Source organism: Microcaecilia unicolor, chromosome 3 (genome assembly GCF_901765095.1).
Source record: "Microcaecilia unicolor chromosome 3, aMicUni1.1, whole genome shotgun sequence".
Taxonomy (NCBI): Eukaryota; Metazoa; Chordata; class Amphibia; order Gymnophiona; family Siphonopidae; genus Microcaecilia; species Microcaecilia unicolor.
Genome location: NC_044033.1, coordinates 375,901,510 through 375,924,206, shown reverse-complemented (window position 1 = coordinate 375,924,206; position 22,697 = coordinate 375,901,510). Strand labels below are relative to the sequence as shown.

At 41.7% G+C, this 22,697-nt stretch overlaps 1 protein-coding gene across 1 annotated transcript in view; it reads left to right on the top strand.

Annotated features, from left to right (window-relative positions):
- The window catches only part of ABHD1 (abhydrolase domain containing 1), a 76,634-nt gene that overhangs the window by 3,711 nt on the left and 50,226 nt on the right, over positions 1-22,697 (top strand). Inside the window, exons 2-4 of the mRNA XM_030198615.1 lie at positions 3,226-3,386; positions 6,767-6,949; positions 22,443-22,488. Of these exons, the coding sequence (XP_030054475.1) occupies positions 3,226-3,386; positions 6,767-6,949; positions 22,443-22,488 (390 nt within the window). The remainder of the gene's footprint in view (positions 1-3,225; positions 3,387-6,766; positions 6,950-22,442; positions 22,489-22,697) is intronic.

Here is a 22,697-nt window from a genome sequence, read left to right as displayed (position 1 = left end):
TTTTTAAAATTTAGCGCCAGCAGCCTGGTTCCATCCCTATTAAGGTGGAGCCCATCCTTTTGGAACAGTCTTCCCCCTTTCCCAGAATGTTGCCCAGATCCTAACAAATCTAAATCCCTCATCCCTGCACCATCGTCTCAACCACGCATTGAGACTTCGGAGCTCTGCCTGCCTGCTGGGTCCTGCGCATGGGACAGAGAGCATTTCTGAAAATGCAACCCTGGAGGATCTGGACTTCAGCTTTCTACCTAAGAGCCTAAATTTGGCTTCCAGAACCTCTCTCCCACATTTTCCTATGTCATTGGTACCCACATGTACCAAGACAGCCAGCTCCTCCCCAGCACTATCTAAGATCCTGTCTAGGTGACGCTTGAGGTCTGCCACCTTTGCTCTACATTTTAGCATGCGCTAATGCTAGAGACACCCATGAGAATATAATGGGTGTCTCTGTCAGTGCACGCTGAAAAGTGTGCACGGCTTAGTAAATAGGGCCCTGAGTGAAGAAATATTTTCTCTGATTTGTTTTAAATTTACTTAGTACTTCATTATATGCTCCTTAGTCCTTGTAAACAAGTGATTCACGTCTATCCATTCCACTGTACTCGGTATTTTATAGACCACTGTCGTATCTCCACTCAGCTGTCTCTTCCAAGCTGAAAAGCCATAGCCGCTTTAGCCTTTACTCATAGAGAAGTCATCCCATCCCCCTTATCATTTTTGTCACTCTTCTAATGCCGCTATATCTTTTTTGAGATGGGAGTGAATAAAATTGCACACAATAGTAGAGAGACAGTTGCGCCATGGAACGATACAAAGGCATTAAAATATTCTCAGTTTTATTCTCCATTATTTCTTAGTAATTCCTAATATTCTATTTGCTTTCTTAGCCACCGCTGCACATTGAGCAGGATGTTTCAACGTATCATCAACAATGACACCTAAATCCTTTTCCTGGGGGGGGGGGGGGGGGGGGGAACACCTAATCTGGAACCTTGAATCATATAACTGTAGTTTGGGTTCTTCTTTCCTGTATGCGTCACGTTGCACTTGCTCACATTAATTGTCATCTGCCATTTGGATGCCCAGTCTCATAAGAGAGCTTGGGACAAGTAAATAGGATCTCTAAGGGAGTGATAAGGAGAGTGGATGGGCAGACAATATAAGCCATATGATCTTTATATGTTTATATTTTTCTCTTTTTTTTTCTAAGGCCCTCTTGCAATTTTTTCCACAATCCTCTTGTGATTTAACAACCTGTTTCCAGATCATTTAAATATGTTAAAAAGCAAGGGGTCCCAGCACAGATCCCTGAGGAAACCCCACTATTTACCTTTCTCCATGAGAGAATATTGACCATTTAACCTTACTTTTTGTTTTTTATCTTTTAACCAGTTTTTAATCCACAATAGGATGCTGCATCCTATTCATTGAGTTTCTAATTTCCTCAGTAGTCATTCATATCTAAATGTACAATATCAACCTTCTCACCTTTATCCACATGTTTACTGACTCCTTCAAAGAAATGCAGCAGATTGGTGAGGCAAGATTCCCTTGACTAAATCCATTCTGGCTTTGCCTCATTAATCCATGCTTATGTATATGCTCAATGTATATGCTCAGTAATTTTGTTTTTTATAATACTCTACCATTTTGCCCAGTAGCAACATCTATAGTTTCCTGGGTCATTTCTGGAACCTTTTTTAAAATTGGCATTACATTGTCCACTCTCTGATCTTCCCACTCTTGCTAGTGGCCTTCACTTTTCACCTCTGGGCTCCAACCAGGGGCTGCAGACAACAGATGCAGCTGGGACTTGAGAGTTGAGATCGCACTAATCGGAGCTAGTGCCACTCCTCCTATCCCGCGGGAAGGCAGCGCATGCGCATAGGCGCCGACGCGCCAACGCGGTAAGGTTTATTTTAAAAAATTTTTAAATATAACTCGACGGCAGCACCGCGGTGCAGCGCCCTTGAAGGCAGGCGCCCCCCTGCAGTGCTTACCCCACTTACCGTGTTGGCACAGCCCTGGCAATAGGACCATCTCTGGCAAAGACACCCATTCTTGGTGTCTCCAGTGTTTGGGGCCTGAACATACCCCTTCTAACTGTCTACTGTGTCTTTGTATGAAGAAAATGACACAGCACAGAAATGCTCAACGAGAGAAACTTTTTGGAGCCAGGTCTGAAACCTCGATGTTGTTGTCGGCATCAGCATTGGATGCGCCAATCCGTATGGCAGCGAGACCCTTAGTGATGGCGCATCAAATGGGTTTCCACCTGCCTCGATGCTGGCCGCTATGCAGGCCCCCCCCCCCCCCCGGAACTGATCGGCATCAGACCCGACCCAAATGTGGGTCGATGCCAAGCATCGGAAGAAGCATCAGTATCAAACGCCCTCGACACATAGTCCCGGGAGCTACAGGGCACTGGGGGATTCCCTGGCAGGAAGGGCCGATGTGTGGGTCTCCAGGCATGTAGGATCAGACACCTGCTTCGACCCCACAGGTTCAGCAGCCTGCATCGACACAGACGCCCAGCTTTTCCCCATGTCCCCTCTTGCTGATGTGATGGTGACACCTAGTAACAAGTTTAGGGTTTCTGATTTCATTATTCAGGAAAGAACCCCGGTACATTCAGGAAAGATCTCTTGGCTGTTGCTCCAATGACTGAAATAAAGCAACTTTGGAAGGCTGTGAGCAAAATCTAAATAAATAAATAAAATAAAACATAAAACAATAGAAAACCAGTAAAAAAACATGTACCCCTGCAGGTTATATAGAGAGAGTCCACAGCAGTCTTTATTCACAGCACTATATCCCTTAACTGCTGTGCATTCATACTTCTGCATGAAACATCAACCCATCTCCCTGCAGAACTTTATACCTGCCTTCCTATACGGCCAAGTTCTCCTTTACAGAGTCTTCCATTCTCTCTAGTAGATTCCTATTAGTTAATTAATTAATTAGGATTTATTTACCACCTGTTGGAAAGAATTCACTCAAGGCTGTGTACGGTAAATCAAACATAAGCAATAGACAATTACAGCAGTAAAAATATTCAAATAACAATAAAAAGGATGTCATAGTACACTACTTACAATGTCGACACAATATGTAATAGAACCTTTTAATAGACAGTGTAGGGTATAAGCAAAGATGGAACATATAGAAAGGTAAGATTATCTGATTAGCAGTTTTATCAACATCTCTTGAATTTATATTTCCTAGAGGCCCCGACTGGTGACAGGGCAAACTTTCAATTCTTTCTTGGAGAAGTATTGCCCCATCGTAACAGAGAAGTTCTATCCCACACCTTGGTGTTTCGGGGGACGGCTCCAGACTGTCTTCAGGGTCATTCTGAAATCCAAGCCTCAGGTTTCATACAGAAAGTAAGTACCATAAGCCTAAATCTTGGAAAGATCTGAAAGAATGGGATAATGAGAGGCTGAGGAGGGCATTGCATGTCAAGCGGCAGGTCTTATTTGCTACTGGAGTGTTTGTTTATATTTATTTTAAACGTTTGCTATACTGCTTAGCTAAGAAAATATATCTCAGCACTTTACAATCAGGTTAATATTACACAACCTTGGAAAAAAGAAAGGAATGTCAAAGTCATGCTAGAAAAAAAGATCCAGTCATTCACAACCAAAAAAAAAAAACCTTATAATTTATAACTCCCAAATACAGTCTCTGTTCATTGATCTGGAATATTAAAAGCCATCTTAAAAATAAGTTTTAAGCACCACTGGAGCAAAAATGATCATACTTGGCATGCGACACTTCAAAGACTTGAGCTATTTGCCTCAGTGTTGACTCTCTTATAGAAGAAGCTACATAGCTACTTGCTCACTGAATTGTGCTCTTTGACCTTTATATACTATAAATTTTATTTTTTAATATTAACTACCTTGGCGCTCGAGCCTTTGAGGTTTAAATCCCATGTCGGCCGCGTGGCGTTGGTGTCCCATGGCAGGAATCATGAATTTGGCGTGATCGTGGCCATTCCATGCCGTTTTGAAGTGAAGGGAGCTCAGGGAGAGAAAGCTTGAATCATGGCCTGGTGGAGCTGCTGACATCACTCACACACATGCTGGTGAATGGGGTCTGGTAGTGCACCAGTCAGAACATGGGATAATCTAATCTAAAGCTCATAAACACTTTATGAGCTTTAGATTAGATTATCCCGTGTTATAAGATCTAGGATAGCCCAATTTCAGCACTGGTTACGGTTTATAAATTAAAGCAAGCGGAAACATACTAAAAATAAAGGTCTATTTTGAAGAAAGCCATCAAAGCCTTGATTTCTGAATGCAGCTTCACACTGGAAAAGTCCCTCACTTCTGCCCTGCGGTATTCTAGATGCTTGGATTGGTAGAACATCTCCCTAGAGCACTGTCACGTAGGGAAGAGAGTGTGCAGGCAGTGGCCCACAAGCAGGAAAAGTGGGGACACCTAGAAGGCCACAAGAAAGACTTGTTGGGTACTGTGAGCTTATGACCGTGACCTGAAATCAAGTCCTGGCATCATGAGTTCCTCCTTCACTTAGCCTTCTGTGTCTTCTCTTCCTCCCCCCACCATCCCATGCAGTGACAGATAGAGCCTATGGTGCAGAAGAGCTCAAAAAAGAAGGTAATCCATTTGAGGTGGACGTCCCCTTTTAAAATTGACCTTAATTTAAACTTATACTATTGCCCCTATGTATTATAATATCAGATTATTTTTGTAAAATAACCGACTATGATTTATTATCTTGTAAGTACTAGTTTCCATTATATACTAGGTATTTAGATAAAAATATATGTACTGTATCTATCTATAGATAAACATATTTCCATACATATATAATCAAAGCGATTCATAGTCAAAAAGTAGGGTTATAAAAATGAGATACGACTGGCCAAAGGATGTTGAGGTAAATAAAGTTCTATACAGTTGCACCCTACAAGACACACATACCACAGTGTGCCTAGGTAATTTCTTTACATATTATACTGAATACTGCGGGCCTAAATGTCAAAAGCGCAGTTAGCTCATGTGGAGGAGCCCAGAGATCCTGGCTGTTCTAAATGTGTGTTTAAATACAGGGGCTATACTAATAGAATGCAGAGCAGTCCTATATAAATCACTTACTAAATGTGCTCCAGACCAACAATACATGTATCCAAATTCTGTTTGTTGTAACAAAACACACATCAACATACTTACACACGCTTTTATGTCTGAACAAAGCTCAATCCTGCTTATGTAATACTTGTAAACACTGGGCCTTCAGGAATGAGAAAAATGCAATCCTTTATTAATGATGAATACCCGACACGGGCCGTGTTTCGGCGTACAAATTTCCAGGAAGAAGAAGGCGCGCGCGGGAAAAAGGGCTCTAACTCTCCTCTGAGGAGCCGGCTTTCACCGTGCACCGCTCACAGAAATTCCCACCGGCAGTGTTAGAGCTCTGGGGCACGAAGAAAAAGGGAATATAAGCTGTTTGTTAATCATCTTTATCTACTAGCTAACTAGCTGACCTAGAAGAGTTTTTTGACCCCTGATGCAGGCGTTTGTACGCCGAAACACGGCCCGTGTCGGGTATTCATCATTAATAAAGGATTGCATTTTTCTCATTCCTGAAGGCCCAGTGTTTACTTTTTCTGTTTGTTTGGTTGCTTTTGTATGCTGCTTTCCCTCTGTTTTGTGACTATGTAATACTTGTAACAGATTGCTCGCATTACACTATAAAACTTCATCAACATGTGATAGTATTTAAGCTAAATTGTCCATTCATGTCATGCAAGTCACGTATCACTTTATGTCAATTCCTCCTATTGTCTGACCATAACTGTCCTCTGATAGAAAAAAAGATTTGTTTTTCTTTGGTCAGTTTGCACGTATTTGATGTCAGTTGCATGCAAATCCAGGTTTCCTTTTGTAACACAGTTCCACACTTTCATACACCAAAAGACGATTGTAGAAAACTTTTAAGTGTTCTAAATGTGGCCACAATCTTCATACTTTTTTTCCATGCTCTTTGGGCTTGTCCACGAATTCAGCTGTTTTGGGAGATTTTTGTCGAGGCTGTTGAACCACAGGATTCAGGGCTCATTAGAACAATTTCTACTTGATAAACCTGGTGCTTATTCTCCCCTGACTAGAAATGCTATCCTTTTGTGCTGCATATTAAGCCTGGTGGCTCGGAAAGTTATTTTGCAATACTGGACATCATCAAACCCACCGGCATTTTGGCACTGGAGGAATCGGGTGTATCTTTTGGTCACTTGGGAGGCTGAGGAGGCGAGGGGGATCTCCTAAGCGTAGGCAACGCTTTATGCAGCTTTGGAACCCGTATTTGCAAATTCTGGGTCGCAGCCTTATTGTTAACATGTTATAGGTGATATTTGCAACATTTCTAATATTGATCTGTCGAGGGGGGGTGGGGGAGGGAGTTTAGGGGTTAAGGTGAAATTACAGACTGTTTAGATGATTTAGCATGTTTGTTATATAGGTTGCCATTCTCACATGGCTTGGAATTTAAGTTGATGTTTGTATTTTACACAAATTCTACCAATTTCTGTATTGTTGAAGTACAGAGCCTTGGGGGTGGGGAGAAAATGTTTGGCTCAGGTGTGGGAACTTATCTTCTGTATCATAAAAACACAGATATGTTGTTAATTGTTTCCGTATCTTTCAATAAAAATTGTTTAAACATATATATTATAGTGAGGCTTCTTCTTTTAGTTCAAGGGCTGCAGTTTGATTTTGTTTGTTTGTTTGTTTTCAGTGAGCTAATTAAGACTGCAGATGGGGGACAGATTTCACTGGACTGGGTGGACAATGTGCAAAGCACAAAGTATCCTGACCCAGGTTCTCGACCCACGGTGCTGTTACTACCAGGACTGACCGGGAACAGCCAGCAGACATACATCCTGCACATGGTACGGCAGGCATCCCATGAGGGTTACAGGTGAGAGAGCTAGATCTGCAGAGAAAGTTAGTCCACAAAACCTGCTTTCTACATGCCTTTTCATCTGGCTGGCAGAAATCTCTTTTGCAGTGTCCTCATGGCTATCTAGTGAAAGGAATCTGGTAGCAAAATCATATATGAATTTGGTTATTGTATGCCAGCTGTAACTCTGTCCGCTGGATTCTATAAAGGTCGCCCAAAGTTGGGCACAGATCCCATTAGTGTGCAGAAACTAATTAATCAATTAGGTGCCGATAATGAATTATTGGAATTAATTGGCACAAATTATGAGTTACACACACATTTGCCCTGTGCCCTATTCTATAATTTAGGCATCTAAATTTCATAGTGAGTAACTCAAAAGTGGACATAGGCATTGGCGGGTCAGGGGTATTCCCAGAAATTAGGCACCATGTTATAGAATGCTTGGATTTCCGTGCCCAACTGCTATCAGTTGGGCGTGAGGATTTATGCCAGGTTTCAGCAGGCCAAAGTTGGGTGCAGGAATCCACTCTAACCCCCCCCCCCCCCAACCCCCTGTTTACTAAGCTGTGCAGCAATGCCGACACAGCCCATTGAAAGCGAATGGGCTGTGTCAACATTGACGCGTGGCAGCCAGATCTTAATGGTACCTAACTTTGGATGCAGTTTACTGATACTTGCCCTATGTTCTTGCTATATTGTCAATTTTTTACTGGTCTGATTTCCAAAGGCCTCTTTTTTTTTTTTTTTCCTTCTATAGACAGAATGAAAGAAAATTTAGTAAATCCAGGTCTTCAATAAAATTTTCAACTTTAATGTTCCTCTGTCAGCGTGATCCTTTATTGTCTGCTCTGGTTCTTAGTATGGGCCTGTTTCTTTCCATGCCGTGTCAAGATTCACTCTCCCTATCTGGACCACATTTCAACCATTTGTGTTTACTTGGATATTTTGGTCATTTCTAGGATTTAGCTGAGGTAATTCTTGTAGCAGAGATCAACATACTATAGAAATTTAGCTGGAGTTCAGCTCCTGAGACCAGAGATTCAGTGGGTATATCTTAGGATCAAGAGGAAATTTAACAGAAGTGGGGACGGAGCCAAGATGGCGGCATGAGCTGCGGCAAGGGTTTGTCTTGGAGCTTGCTGGCCTGCGGTTTACCTTGGAGCTATGCCACATACGAAGCGTAAGGGAGCGGTGAGAGTGGTTTTCCCAGCCAACTCGAACCTCTTCAATGGCACAGTAAACTATCGAGTGCTACACTACTAGGAACGCTCATGATGCCAGAGTGTGGTCTCCCGCTAACCGCATGACTGTAGGAGCAGTAGCAGTCGTGGGTTCAGAAATATATTTATTTCCTCCGGATCCAGTAGCACTGCCCTGTCTGGCAGAGCCCTCAATCCGTGAGCAGGTTCTCCCTGTTTCTGAAGTAGCAGCTGGGGTAGTGCCTAGCGAAGGGCTTTGGTCTGGGGCAGTGGCTGCCATGGTTGAGTTCAGCTTGGGAGTCGAAAGGACCCCTGGGGCAATGACTGTCGATGAGGTCTGGAATGCACAGTGTAAACTCAAAGGCATGGTAACCAAATCCTCTGCTGAAGTTTCAACTCTTGTGAGTAGGATGGACTCTCTAAGACTTTCTGACATTAAACTGAGTCAACTCTCTGAAGTTCGTGAGGAGATGTATCCTTAAAACTGTTTCCACTTCTTTGGTGAAAAATGACGTCTTAATTCAAAGGAAGTTGGAACAACTTGAAAATTGTAATAGGAGACTGAATTTGACGTTCCTGAACTTTCTTAAACTGCTTGGTATGATTCCAGTGGAATTGTTTTGTAAATATGCTATTGAAATATTAAAGCTTTCCTTGAAAGCTATTCCTCCATTAAATAAGGCATATTTTTTTTCCTTCTTCAAAAATTATTTCTGGAGTATCACCAGCAGATAAACCACAAGATGAGAAGATTGATGTTAATAATATCTCAGCTATACTTGTAGATTGCATTTCAGAAGTATCAGAGACAGCTACCTTAGTGTCTTTTGTGTTTGATGCTATTCTTGGACTATATTTTCAAAATTCTCAAGTTTTGTTTTGTGGACAACGTATTTGGGTTTACCCAGACGTGCATAAGACTACGCAGGAAAGGAGGAAAGTTTTTTTGGCACTGAGGAAAGATACAAAAGACCTTGGGACTACTTTTACTTAGTATATCCTTGTAAGTGTTTGGTCCGCTACCTGGGAGTGAAATATGTTTGTTTCTTTCTGTCAGAACAGTTGAAGTCTTTCATAGATCTTAAGAAGATTACTGTTGGGACTGCTGGTGTTACAGGATAATAGAGTTCTGAGTCTCACGTTAAGCTTTACTGTTTTATTTGAAGGTTTCTCTTTTCCTTAATTATCTCCTTAATTTGTATTTATTTATTTATTTGCTGCATTTGTACCCCACATTTTCCCACCTATTTGCAGGCTCAATGTGGCTTAATGTTACAAAGACATCACTATTAACAGAGTAAGAGGTTCAGCATATTCCTCCCCCACCCTTTTTGTGGTCTAAAGAGAATATTATTTGATTCTTGATGGTGATAGTTCACTTTTCCTTATTGTGTGTGCTATTCGTGTTTTAAGAAGTGGTACACTTGTGATTTGAATTTTCAAAATTAAAAATAAATCTGAAGTACAAGCTAAAACTATCACATAGGCAAAAAGGCTCCCACCTCACAGCTCTGTGTACCATACAAGACTGCTTCTTTATGCTGTTTTCTGTCCTGTTTTTCTGATTCTTGATTTCCTTTGTACAGCTCTTTATTTCCCCCTTAACTCTCTCTCTCACAAATTTGCCACATTTCTGTGAATTGTCTTCCTTTCTCTACCCTTTCATATTTCTTTTCTGTATAGCTCTGGTCTTTCTCTTCATCACCTTGTCTCAGATTCAGTTTTTCATCTTTATTCGTTCATCATCACAGTCCCCAATTATTTCAGTTCTTCAGTCTTATCCTCCCTCTGTTGTTTCCTCCAGTCCTCCCTTGGTACTGAATGAAAGCTACTTTAGATTTAATGAGCCACCAGAGAACTGAAGAGGGTATATCTTGATGTAGATTTTACAAACTACAGTTGACTTTGTCCTAATGTGGTTCAGCATAAACCTTGGCCGGGAGGTAGTTCACAAATTGGATTATCACCTACCCCCTAATTTTGTAATCTTGCATGCGCATTCTTGTGCTTAGCGTTCAAAATTGAACACATAGGTATAGAATACTGCTTAAGTTAATTGGTTAATTAGCCCGCTAAGTGGTGCTAACAGTGAAACTCTGGTCTCAGCTTTCTCTATAGCGGGAACGCTATGGAATGCCGTACCAGGTCAACTTCGCTTAACCACTAGTTTCCAGCAATTTAAGAAACAATTAAAAACAGAGGTGTTTTTTTTTGTTCATGCCTTTCTTTGATATGTAGTACATTTTGGGAAATTATGACAGCAGCACTTTGTTTTGAAAATTACGATAGCAGTATTTTATGTTTTTGTTACTTGAAGATGTTTCTTTTATATTGGTATATATGTTTTTGTGGAAACTGCCTAGTTTATGGGTTAGAAGTGTTTAAATAAAATTTGGCAATAGTTGGCACTAATTTGCAGTTACGTGCCTAACTGCACTTAGTCACCATTCTAGAAACTTTCTGCCGGATTGTATATAGTGTGCCTAGTGTTCCGCGCCAAAATCTAAATGTATTCCATAACAAGGCACGTAATTTAATGGCATAACGAGCTAATCAGTGTCTAACAGCACTTAGCAAGCAATAATGATCACTAATTGTTAATAATTAGAATTTAAGCACACAACTTGCTAAGCATATTCTGTAATGAATTGCGCTTAAAGCATATTCTGTAATGAACTGCGCCTAAATTCTAATGAGCGAATTTCAAAAGGGACATAGCTATGGGCAGGGAAATGGGTGTTTCGTGGACGTTCCAAAATTTTACGTGTGTAGTTAGAGAATATGGCCCAGTCTGCGTAAATCTACACGCAGGGATTTATGCCACTTTGTAAATGGACATATAGTTTGAGGCGCTGGGATATCAACTAAGCGTATTCTATAAACCGCGTCTAAATCTAGGTGCCGCTTATTGAATACTAGTGGAACCATGCCAGTTTCCTCAACAATGAAACGGGACCTAGGTAGGCTGTCCTGTAAGCTTTTTTTTTTCTCTCTCTCCCCCCTTCCCTCCCCTCCATGTCCCGCAATTCTCTCCTCTACTGTCTTCCCATCCATGTCCATCAATTCTCCTCTGCCCTGCCCTCCCTCCCCTCGATTTATACCTGAACGTTCTCTGGCTGGCACTGGCTTCTGTTCCGTTCGTAACATCCCTCCTGATGTCAGCTCACCTCCAGCATTCCCTTCCCTCTCACTGTTCTGCCTTCTGATGTCATTATATTTTGACACGAGGGCGGGGCAATGAGTGGGAATGAATGTTAATGAACCCAGGCATTCAGATGTAGAACGTTAGAGGTGCAAATTATTATATAGGATGCTTAGGTGGAAATGTTTACCGCACAGATTTTTTTAATGCCTTATATAGAATCTGGCCCTTTTTATATGTAAATGCTGTAGCGCGTAACTGCAAGAGGGGCATAGGTAGTTCAGGGGCGTGCCTAGCACTTAAGCGCTAAGATTCTAGAATACTGTCAGCTGTGCAACTGCAACACTTAGTCATGCTCAATTACACCAGCCGTTGACGTGGCGTAAGCAGTTGCGCCTATCTGCTGGCATGTGAACGCCGTTCACAGCCATTGCCTTGATTTTCTCTCCTCTCATGCCATCCTCGATCTGCTTCAATCCGGCTTTCGCCCCCTACACTCGACAGAAACGGCACTATCTAAAGTCTGCAATGACCTGTTCCTTGCCAAATCCAAAGGTCACTACTCCATCCTCATCCTCCTCGACCTATCTGCCACTTTTGACACTGTCAATCACAATTTACTTCTTGCCACACTGTCCTCTTTTGGGTTCCAGGCCTCCTGTCCTCTCCTGGTTCTCCTTTTATCTCTCCCACCGCACCTTCAGAGTACACTCTCATGGCTCTTCCTCCACCCCCATCCCGCTCTCTGTTGGCGTTCCTCAAGGATGTGTACTTGGACCCCTTCTTTTTTCAATCTACACCTCTTCCCTGGGTCGCTGATCTCGTCTCATGGTTTCCAGTACCATCTTTATGCTGATGACACACGGCTTTACCTCTCCACACCTGACATCACTGCGGAAACCCAGGCCAAAGTATCGGCCTGCTTGTCCGACATTGCTGCCTGGATGTCCAACGCCACCTGAAGCTGAACATGGCCAAGACCGAGCTTATTGTCTTCCCACCCAAACCCTCTTCTCCTCTCCCTCCACTCTCTATCTCAGTTGACAACACCCTAATCGTCCCCGTCTCATCTGCCCGCAACCTTGGAGTCATCTTCGACTCCTCCCTCTCCATCTCTGCGCATATCCAGCAGATAGCCAAGACCTGTCGCTTCTTCCTTTACAGCATTAGCAAAATTCGCCCTTTCCTCTCTGAGCATACCACCCGAACTCTCATCCACTCTCTCATTACCTCTCGCCTCGACTACTGCAACCTACTCCTCACTGGCCTCCCACTTTGCCACCTATCCCCCCTTCAGTCCGTTCAGAACTCTGCTGCATGTCTTATCTTCCGCCTGGACTGATATACTCACATCTCCCCCCTCCTCAAATCACTTCACTGGCTTCCGATCAGGTACCGCATACAGTTCAAGCTTCTCCTCCTAACCTACAAATGCACTCGATCTGCAGCCCCTCCCTACCTCTCTACCCTCATCTCCCCTTACGTTCCTACCCGCAACCTCTGCTCTCAAGACAAATCCCTCCTTTCAGTACCCTTCTCCTCCACCGCCAACTCCAGGCTCCGCCCTTTCTGCCTCGCCTCACCCCATGCGTGGAATAATCTCCCTGAGCCCATACGCCAGGCCCCTTCCCTGCCCCTCTTCAAATCCCTGTTAAAAGCCCATCTCTTCAATGTCGCCTTTGGCACCTAACCACTACTCAAGAAATCTAACTACCCCAACTTGTCATTTCGTCCTTTAGATTGTAAGCTCCTTTGAGCAGGGACTGCCCCTTTTCTATCAAATTGTACAGCGCTGCGTAACCCTAGTAGCGCTATAGAAATGTCAAGTAGTAATAGTAGTAGTAGTAGTGAATGCTGACTTTGCCTAGTATTCTATAATGCCAGTTATGTACATAATTGCTGATGTCGAATTCATGCTTAGCGCAGCATCCTTGGGCCTAAATTTCAGCAATCTTTTCAGAATTACACCCTTAGGGCCCTATCTGTGGCACCAAAAAAAAAAAAATCACTATTCTACAAAATGCGCTTAAAAGTTAGGCGTGGTTTGTAGAATAGTGCTTACGCTTGGGAATGATGCCTAAATTTAGGCACGTTCATTTGCACCAACTGAAACGTAGAGCAAATACCTGCTTGCAAATTGAGGTGCAGATGCCCTTATTCTCTAACTACCAGCGCAACTTAAAGGAACACTCATGACCCTCCCATTTCCACACCCCCTGTTTTGACTTACATGTAAAATTTACGCATGCACATTTCAATTAAATCTAATTAGTGCCAATAAGTGCTTGTTAAACCAGTTATTGGCACTAATTATTTTGTTCAATTAAATTGCACACACAATTTTTAGTGACTATTATAGAATTAAGGGGTTAATGTTTTAACTGGCATGAAGAGTTGTATGAGGGTGATCTGTGGCATCTGCTGACCATTTTCCTTATGATGGCTAAAAGGAAAGAGTTGTTTCCTCTTGTTGAGGCATGATGGGTGTCAATTTTGTCCTTTCTGACTAAGAGAAAGGTGGTAAATGAAAAGGTTGCTTCTTCTCATCCAGAGCCTCACTGCCTCCATCTAAGGTGTCTGATCAGACCTGTATAGTTGTTGTTGTTTTTTTTTTTTTAATAGATTGTAAGCTTTGCCGAGCAGGGATTATCTCTTTTATGTTTGTGTACAGTGCTGCAGACATGTATTAGAACTAGAGAAATACATAGTAGTCCCCTCTAAAGGGACACCATCTTTTTGTGGTGGAGGGGCTTGTGTGTTGTGATAATTCAGAGGGCTATGCTGTAGGGCAACCCGTATCGGAAGTCCTCTGTGGAGAAACCAGATGAAGAATGTCCCACCAGGGCAAAATGACTGACTGAGCAGATGTGTGGCAGGGAGCTCTGCGGTGTTTTGCTAGGTTAAAGTCTGCGGGAATATCATGGTGAAATGCAAAGGGAATATATGCTTTTGTCTGCCTGCGGAAGCATTACCTTCAAACAGTCCAGCACCTGGAATAACTTTGTTGCGCTGGTAAGCAAGGAAGGAGCCAGAGGTCCGGAACTGGGCGAGGAAGGATTCTTTCTAGCAGTGTTGGAAATCTCACTGAGCCCTAGCCCATGAGAGAATCTCCCTAGACCCAGAAGTGAGGGCGGCCTACAGTGGTGGAGAACTGTAGTGGATACCAAAGAATTTGCAGCGAGGTTTTTTTTTTAAGGCAGTGCCACTCAGCCTGGTGTTTTGCTCCCTGCAAGATTAGATTTCCCTTCAATGAAGGGTTCGGATGAACCAGCTGCAGTTCAGGCTGAGGCTATTTCTGATGTGAGTGGAGCTGGAGACATACAACTCCTGGAGGGGCAATGTCAGCAGGTGATATTACTCTGAAGGAGATATGGTTGGCATTTGGAGCCCTTTAGAGGGGGAATAATTCTAGATCTACTCCTTAGTGGAGCACATGACCTGGTACAGGAGGTAATGGTGCTGGAACCACTTGATAGCAGTGATCATAACATGATCAGATTTGATATAATCTCTGCAGTAAGGGTCACATTCTATATAATGATGCTGAAAAACCACACGCTTAGCACTATTCTATAAAATACACCTAAAGTTAGGCATACTTTATAGAATATGCGCATCTGCCCTTCTTGTGCCTAAAATTTAGACACCCATGTAAGCTGCTTAAAACCAGGCTTAAATACTTGTATCTAACTTAGGTACAGGTCAGGTGTATTCCATAACAGTGCGTATCATTTTTTTGGAACGTCCACAACCCACCCATTCCACGCCTATGGCCACACCCCCTTTTCAGCTGTGCGCATTAGAATTTACACTCACCGCATTATAGGATACACCTATAAAGTTGTGCACATAAATTCTAATTACAGCCAATTTGTGCCATTAATTGGTTCAGTACCAATTATCGGCGCTGATTGGCTTGTCAATTAAATTGTGCACACAATTTGGCCACATGGCCAAATTAGTGCGTACAACTTAAGGCGCCATAAATAGAACTGGGGGGGGGGGGGCAAATACACACAGGAAATCTAATATGTTAGCACTTAACTTTTAAAAAGGAGACTATGATAAAATGAGAAAAAAAACTTATAGGAGCAGCTGCAAAGGTCAAAAATTTACATCAGGTGTGGATGCTGTTCAAAAATACCATCGTGGAAGTCCAGACCAGATATTTTCCATATATTAAAAAAAGGAGGAAGGAAGGCCAAACAACAGCCGGCAGGGTTAGAAAGTGAGGTGAAGGAAGTTATTAAAGCCAAAAGAAAATCCTTCAGAAAATGGAAGAAGGGTCCAGCTGAAAATAATAGGAAACGGCATAAGGAATGGCAAGTCAAATGCAAAACACTGATAGGGAAGGCAAAAGGAAACTTTGAAAAGAAGATTGTGTTGGAGGCAAAAACACTTTTTTTTAGGTATATTAGAAGCAAGAAGCTAGTAAAAGAATCAGTTGAACCGCTAGCTGACCAAGGGGTAAAAGGGGCACTCAGGGAAGACAAGGCCATAGTGAAGGGGTAAATGAATTCTTTGCTTCGGTTTTCACCGAGGAAGATGTGGGAGAAATACCAGCCCCAGAAATGATATTCAGTGCTGATGAGTCAGATAAACAAACAAATCTCTGTAAAACTGAAAGATGTAATGGAGCAATTTGACAAATTGAAGAGTAGAAAATCTCCTGGACCAGTTGGTATACATCCCAGAGTACTGATAGAATTGAAAAATGAACTTGCAGAGCCATTGTTAGTAATATGTAATTTATCTTTAATATGAAACATGGCAAGGAAGATTGGAGGGTGGCCAATGTTAACGCCAGTATTTAAAAAGCGTTCCAGAGGTGATCTGGGAAATTATAGCCGTTGGTGCCAGGCAAAATGGTAGAAACTAATATAAAGAACAAAATTACAAAGTGTATATATATATATATATATTAAAAGCATGGATTAATGAGACGTGGAAGGGCATTTTCAATATGATGTGTTTTTGCAGAAAACGTCCAAAATCTGAATAGGAAAGAAGGTCATTTAAAAAAATATCTTTTGTTTTCAAAAATAGTGTTTTGCACGAGGTTTTGTACTTTGGACATTTTGTTTTTTGGTCCATTTTTGAAAAACGTCCACGTTTAAAACGCACAAAATCAAGCCATTGGGATGTAGGAGGAGCCAGCATTGTTAGTAGAGTGGTCCCTCAGATATCCCAGGAAAGCAGTAGGGCACCCTAGGGGGCACTGCAGTGGACTTCATAAAATGCACCCAGGTACACGTCTCACCATTGCTCCCTTATTTTGTCTACTGAGCCCCCCCAAAACCCACTACCCCCAACTGTACACCACTACCATAGCCCTTATGGGTGAAGGGGGCACCTATATGTGGGTACAGTGGGTTTATGGTGAGTTATAGAGGGCTCACAGTTTCCTCCACAAGTGTAACAGGTAGGGAGAGGTATCGGCCTGGGTCCATCTGTCTGCAGTGCACTACACCCACCACTAGACTATTCCAGGGACCTGCATGCTGTTCTAATGGACTTGACACACCCCCTTGTGATTTGAACGCACTTCTGACGGACTTCATAGAAAAACGTCTACAAAACTGGTTTTGAAAATACCAATTTGGACATTTTTGTGAGAAAAAAGTCCACATGCAGATTTATGCCACTTTTGGGACATTTTTCTCTTTTAAAATGAGCCTAATAGCCAACATGGATTTAGTCAAGGGAAATCTTGCCTCACCAATCTACTGCATTTCTTTGAAGGGGTGGATAAAGGTGAGCCGGTTGATATTTTGTATACATGTAAATTCTAAGCCATATAGTTGAAAAGGGGGTGTGGTTATGGGCATGTAATAGGCAAGACGTGGGCATTTCTATGCGCATTATTATAGAATACACCTGTTGACCTAATTTAGGCATCGGGATTTACACCAAGTAAAACATGGCCTAAATGGACATGACCAAATTTGGTTGCGCAGAGAGGCGCTCGGCGTATTCTGTACACCTTGCAGAAATTTAAGCCTATTCTATAAAATTTAGGCATATTTTAGAGAATACGCCTAGGCATGGTTTTTTTTTTTTTTTTTTTTTTTTTTTTTTGATGCATGGATTTTTCAGGCACCATAAATAGAATCTAGCCCAAAGTTATTCAAAGTCATTAAATCTCAAGAGGATTGTGAAAAATTGCAAGAGGACCTTACGAGACATTGAACGTGAGCAAGTGCAAAGTGATACACGTGGGAAAGAGGAACCCAAACTATAGCTACGTGATGCAGGTTCCATAGGAATCACCGCCCAGGAAAAGGATCTAGGTGTTATCGTTGATGATATGTTGAAATCCTTGGCTCAGTGTACAGCAGCAGCTAAGAAAGCAAATAGAATAACATAAACATAATATAACATAAAGGCTTATATCCCGCTAATACCTTCTCTAAGGTTATCTAAGCAGATAACAAAGCAGAGGAACCAGAACAATCTTCTGAGAAGACACAGAAAAAGGAACTTAGTTTAGCATTATTTCATGAAATGAATTTCTGGAATAACAAGGTCCTAACCTTTGTCCTAAATGCCATATAGGAGTGGGAGGAACAAAATATCTCAACAAATTCCTTCCAGTGTCTAGCGGCTAGAAATGCCAAAGTTAATTCTAGCATTCTTAATCTCTTCTTTTCTTTAGGTGAGGGGAAGGAAAACAATTAAGCATAATTAGATCATCTAACCCTTATAGCAACAGCAAACTGAAAATGGGGATTAAAGTAATTAGGAGCTAAATCATGCAATATCTTGAACAAGAGACAGGCCAATTTAAAAAGATTTCCAGCCTCAAAGGGCAACCAGTGTTAGGAATTATTAGGAAAGGAATGGAAAACAAAATGAGAATGTAGCAATGCCTTTTTATTGCTCCATGGTGCAACTGCACCTCAAATACTGTGTGCAATGCTGGTCACCATGTCTCAAGAAAGATATAGTAGAATAAGGTACAGAGAATTATGATGACAATGATATGGGACACCTTCCCTATGAGGAAAGGCTAAAGTATCTAGGGCTCTTCAGCTTGGAGAAGAGAAAGCTGAGGGGGAGCTATGATAGAGGTATATAAAATACTGAGTGGAGTGCAGCAGGTAGTTGTGATTGTTTACTCTAAAACTAGGGGAGGCACACACTGAAGTACTAAGTAGTAAATTTAAAACAAACTGGAGAAAATATTTCTTCACTCAGTGTGTAATTAAACTCTGGAATTCGTTGCTAGAGAATGTGGTAAATGCAGTTAGCTTAGCAGGGTTTAAAAAAGGTTTGGATAATTTCCTAAAAGAAAAGTCCATAAGCCATTATTAAGATGAACTTGGGGGAAATCCACTGCTTATTTCTAGAATAAGCAGCATAAAATCTATTTTACTCTTCTAGGATCTTGCCAGGTACTTGTAACCTGAATTGGCGATTGTTGGAAACAGGATACTGAGCTTGATGGACCTTCAGTCTGTCCCAGTATGGCGACGCTTGGGCACTTTTATATTCTAAGTAGACTGTGTTGGAAAGACTTGATAAAAGGTCTGCAATCTCTTTAAGCCCAGGCACTCTCTTATAGTGAAGTTCTATCAAGGCAAGACACTGGATTGAAGGATGTAAAAAATAGTTTCTGATTTGCAAATGATGCAGAATGAAATATGGTAACTCCAAGGAAGTTGGAAAAGTTGGAGAACTTTGAGAGATGTTTAAACTTTTCTGTTTCTTAAACATCCATAAATCATTAGTACTATCACCAATGGAAGTGCTGAAGAAATATCTTAATAAAAATTTTAGAATTCTTTATGGATGCTATGCCACCCATTATGTGAGCTTACTATGTTGGTGAAAGAGTTGTGGCCCTAATGAAGATGGGGGAAGGGAAGTTGTTTGACTAAATTTGACATACTTTTTAGAGAATTCCCAGGCTGTTTGTGTTCTACATTTTTTTTGTAAGAATTCCCAGGCTGAAGATCCTGACCATGTTTTTGGTTCTACATTTACATGTCCACTATAAAGATATAGAGGCTCATTTTCAAAGCATATAGACTTACAAAGTTAAGTAGGTTACTATGCAGCTTTGTAAGTCTATGTGCTTTGAAAGTGAGCACCATAATGTTTTTGGATCACGAAGGTTCTGTATTTCTTGACTTCTCTAGGGACACACAACTTAGATGGAAGGCCTTGTTGGTACTTAGACTTTAGTTGGCAGCCCTAGGAGGGACCTTTTTCCCACAATGTTCTTGTAAATGTATTGTTGGGTCTGGAGGTTAAACTTGTGTGTTTGGGATCCAATTGAGTTGAAAAATGTTGTTGAAACCAGGTCTCAACTGGCCTCCATCGCCATCTCATCTCTTGTAATGGATAATACACCTGCTAATTGAAGTGAAAAGTCTCTTTCTTGCCCTTCCCCCCTCTTTTTTTCTTAATTAATAGGGTTAGTTTATAATACATTCTGTCGTATGTAAATTTTCTTAACCATTGCATTTCAATTTGTGGTTTTTTTCCCTTCTTCTATGTATATATTTCTACTGATGGAATGTATTTTCTGTTTTCAAGTTTTATACTTGTGGTAACATTGTGAATTCAAATTTTTAAAAAAAGAGAGAAATAATTAGTAGTAGTAGTTTTGGAAGACATTTCCCTACTGCTCCAATGACTCGAGTCGAGAATTATTACTACTTCTTATCATTTCTATAGTGCTACTAGACGTATGCCTCCTCTTTGACAGTTTCTCTGGGCCTTTTGTTGGTTATGATGGCATCAGAAGAGTTGGTTTTGGTGGTTGAGGTCGCTCATAGAATTGAGGTGGTCCCCTGCATTGTTTCTGGTGTTGATGGTCAGCTTTGGCTGCATCGGAAGAAGTTACGGGAAACTGCTGGGACTTTCAGTTTGTAGCGGAGCAGAGAAATCATCAGCAGTTTCGGTTTCCACTTCTAGAACGAGCTTGTTGAAAGGGATATAAGTATTGCCATACTGGGAAAGACCAAAGGTCCATCGAGCCCATCATCCTGTTTCCAACAGTGGCCAATCCAGGTCACAAATACCCGGTAAGATCCCAAAAATGTACAAAACATTTTATTCTGCTTATCCCAGAAATAGTGGATTTTCCCCAAGTCCATTTAATATCGGTCTATGGACTTTTCCTTTAGGAAGCCGTCCAAACCTTTTTTTAAACTCCGCTAAGCTTTACCACCTTCTCTGGCAACGAATTCCAGAGTTTAATTACATGTTGAGTGAAGAAAAATTTTCTCCGATTCATTTTAAATTTACTACATTGTAACTTTATCGCATTCCCCCTAGTCCTAGTATTTTTGGAAAGCGTGAACAGACGCTTCACATCTACCCGTTCCAACTCCACTCATTATTTTATAGACCTCAATCATATCTTCCCTCAGCCGCCTTTTCTCCAAGCTGAAGAGCCCTAGCAGTGTTAGCCTTTCCTCATAGGGAAGTTGTCCCATCCCCTTTATCATCTTCGTCGCCCTTCTCTGATTTAAGATCTACTGCTCCATGACAGATTTAAGACTGCACATATTATCTGAGGTGGAGATCGCTGGTACAGTTACAATGCCAACTGTGCCATCAGTTACCTGTTCTTTGGGTAAAGCTGCTATTAATGAGAGAGCTATTTTGACACTTAGGATTCAATGTTGAAAACCTTATTAACAGTACTTGCTAGGTTGGAAGCTCTTGTTATTGTAAAACTGGATATTCAAAATGATGTAGTGTCAAATTTGAGCAATGGGTGGAGTCTTGTTAACAATCTGTTGAGACACTACAGATGAAGGTCTCTCTCAATAGGTTGACAAATGGGTCGATGCAGAAAGCTACCATGGTTTGCAGTGCGTGGTTAATAAGAGGAATGTCTGCAGGATAGCAGGTAAATGATTCAGAAACAAGTTCAGTGCAGGAGATTGCTGTGTTCCAGTGTCTACCATGCAAGATTATTAAAATAGATGGCAAATAGGCAATTAGCTACTCCACCCCGTTGCAGAGAATTGTACAGCAGATTTTTAAGGTGAGCACTTTGCAAGAAATCTTTTCTTCCTCAGACATGGCGATAGAAGGGCTTGCTCACCCTCTGCATTGGGACAGAGAAGCTATTAGCCCCCCTGATTCCCTTCTCTCTTGCCCTCACCATTGGGATTTGAGATCTCGCTTTTCTGTGGTTACAATCAAAGCAGTTTACATATTATATGCAGTTACTTATTTTGCACCTGGGGCAACGGAGGGTTAAGCAACTCGCCCAGAGTCACAAGGAGCTTCAGTGGGAATCGAACCTGGTTCATGGGCTGCTGCGCTAGTCATTAGCCTACTCCTCCACTCCACAATAACTTGGTAGTCCATTGTACCCCACTCCCCTAGCATATCTTTAGGAGGCAGGAGCAATGCCCATTCTCTCTGCCTCTATGCCACCATCTTGGAAAATGGTGGTGCCTTTCGCACGGCGCATTTAATGCGGGATCGAGCACAGCCATTTGTCAAGATGGCAGGACAGAGGCAGGTGCGAGTGGGCTTCTTACCCTCGGGGGAACTTGTTTTAAGTTTACATAAGGAGCTGGATACCCCTATGTGTGCATTCCTATAAGCTCTTTAGGCGACCGCCTAAATATACTGTTTGACAAGGTACACCTTCAAATTTGCACCTGAAGCAGACACTAAGTGCTGAAACACGTTGGGCATATGGACTGTTATGTAAAATGTCTTGGATATAATAATTTTAATTATTAAATAATTTTCAAGAATAGCTACTGGCTCAATACTTGCTGCTCTTTGATTTGGTATGATTTGGGCTGCAGCATTTGGACCTCCTGTTTGTTTTTGCTATAGAATTACCCTCCACATGTATGAAGGCCTGATGTTCACTTAAAGTCTGTAGATATGTTAGTTTACTCAGACTGAGCAGAGATGTTCCTAGGCTTGGGGTAGGGATGGGTTTGCACTTGCTCACATTTTTAAAAACATGTATGTATTTGTGCATAAATTAAGCCTGCAGATGTATGTTTGCCAAAGAGCAGGTATAAACGTGTAGTCAGTTTCCTTAGCATTCTTTTCACTAAACTGTATAGCTTGGCTTGGAAGTTGAGCCAAGTCCACACAGAGAAAACCGTATGTGTACCTTTTAGATGTTCATGCAATTATAAATTACCTTTAACGTATGCATGTCCATTTTTTGTTTTAGGTCCATAGTGTTTAATAACAGAGGGTTTGGAGGAGAACAATTATTGGTGAGTATTCAATTCTATGCTCATTGGTACAATACCATTCCACTTGTACCTGGGAGTTCAGTCACAATGAATTGAGCACCCAGACAAAATCAGACAAGGAACTGCTAAATGGAAGAGGATAATTGGATAAGCGCAGAGCTAGAAAAGGATTTAGGTGTCATTGTGGACACTATATCGAAATGAAATCCGCTTAGTGTGCTGTGGTGGCC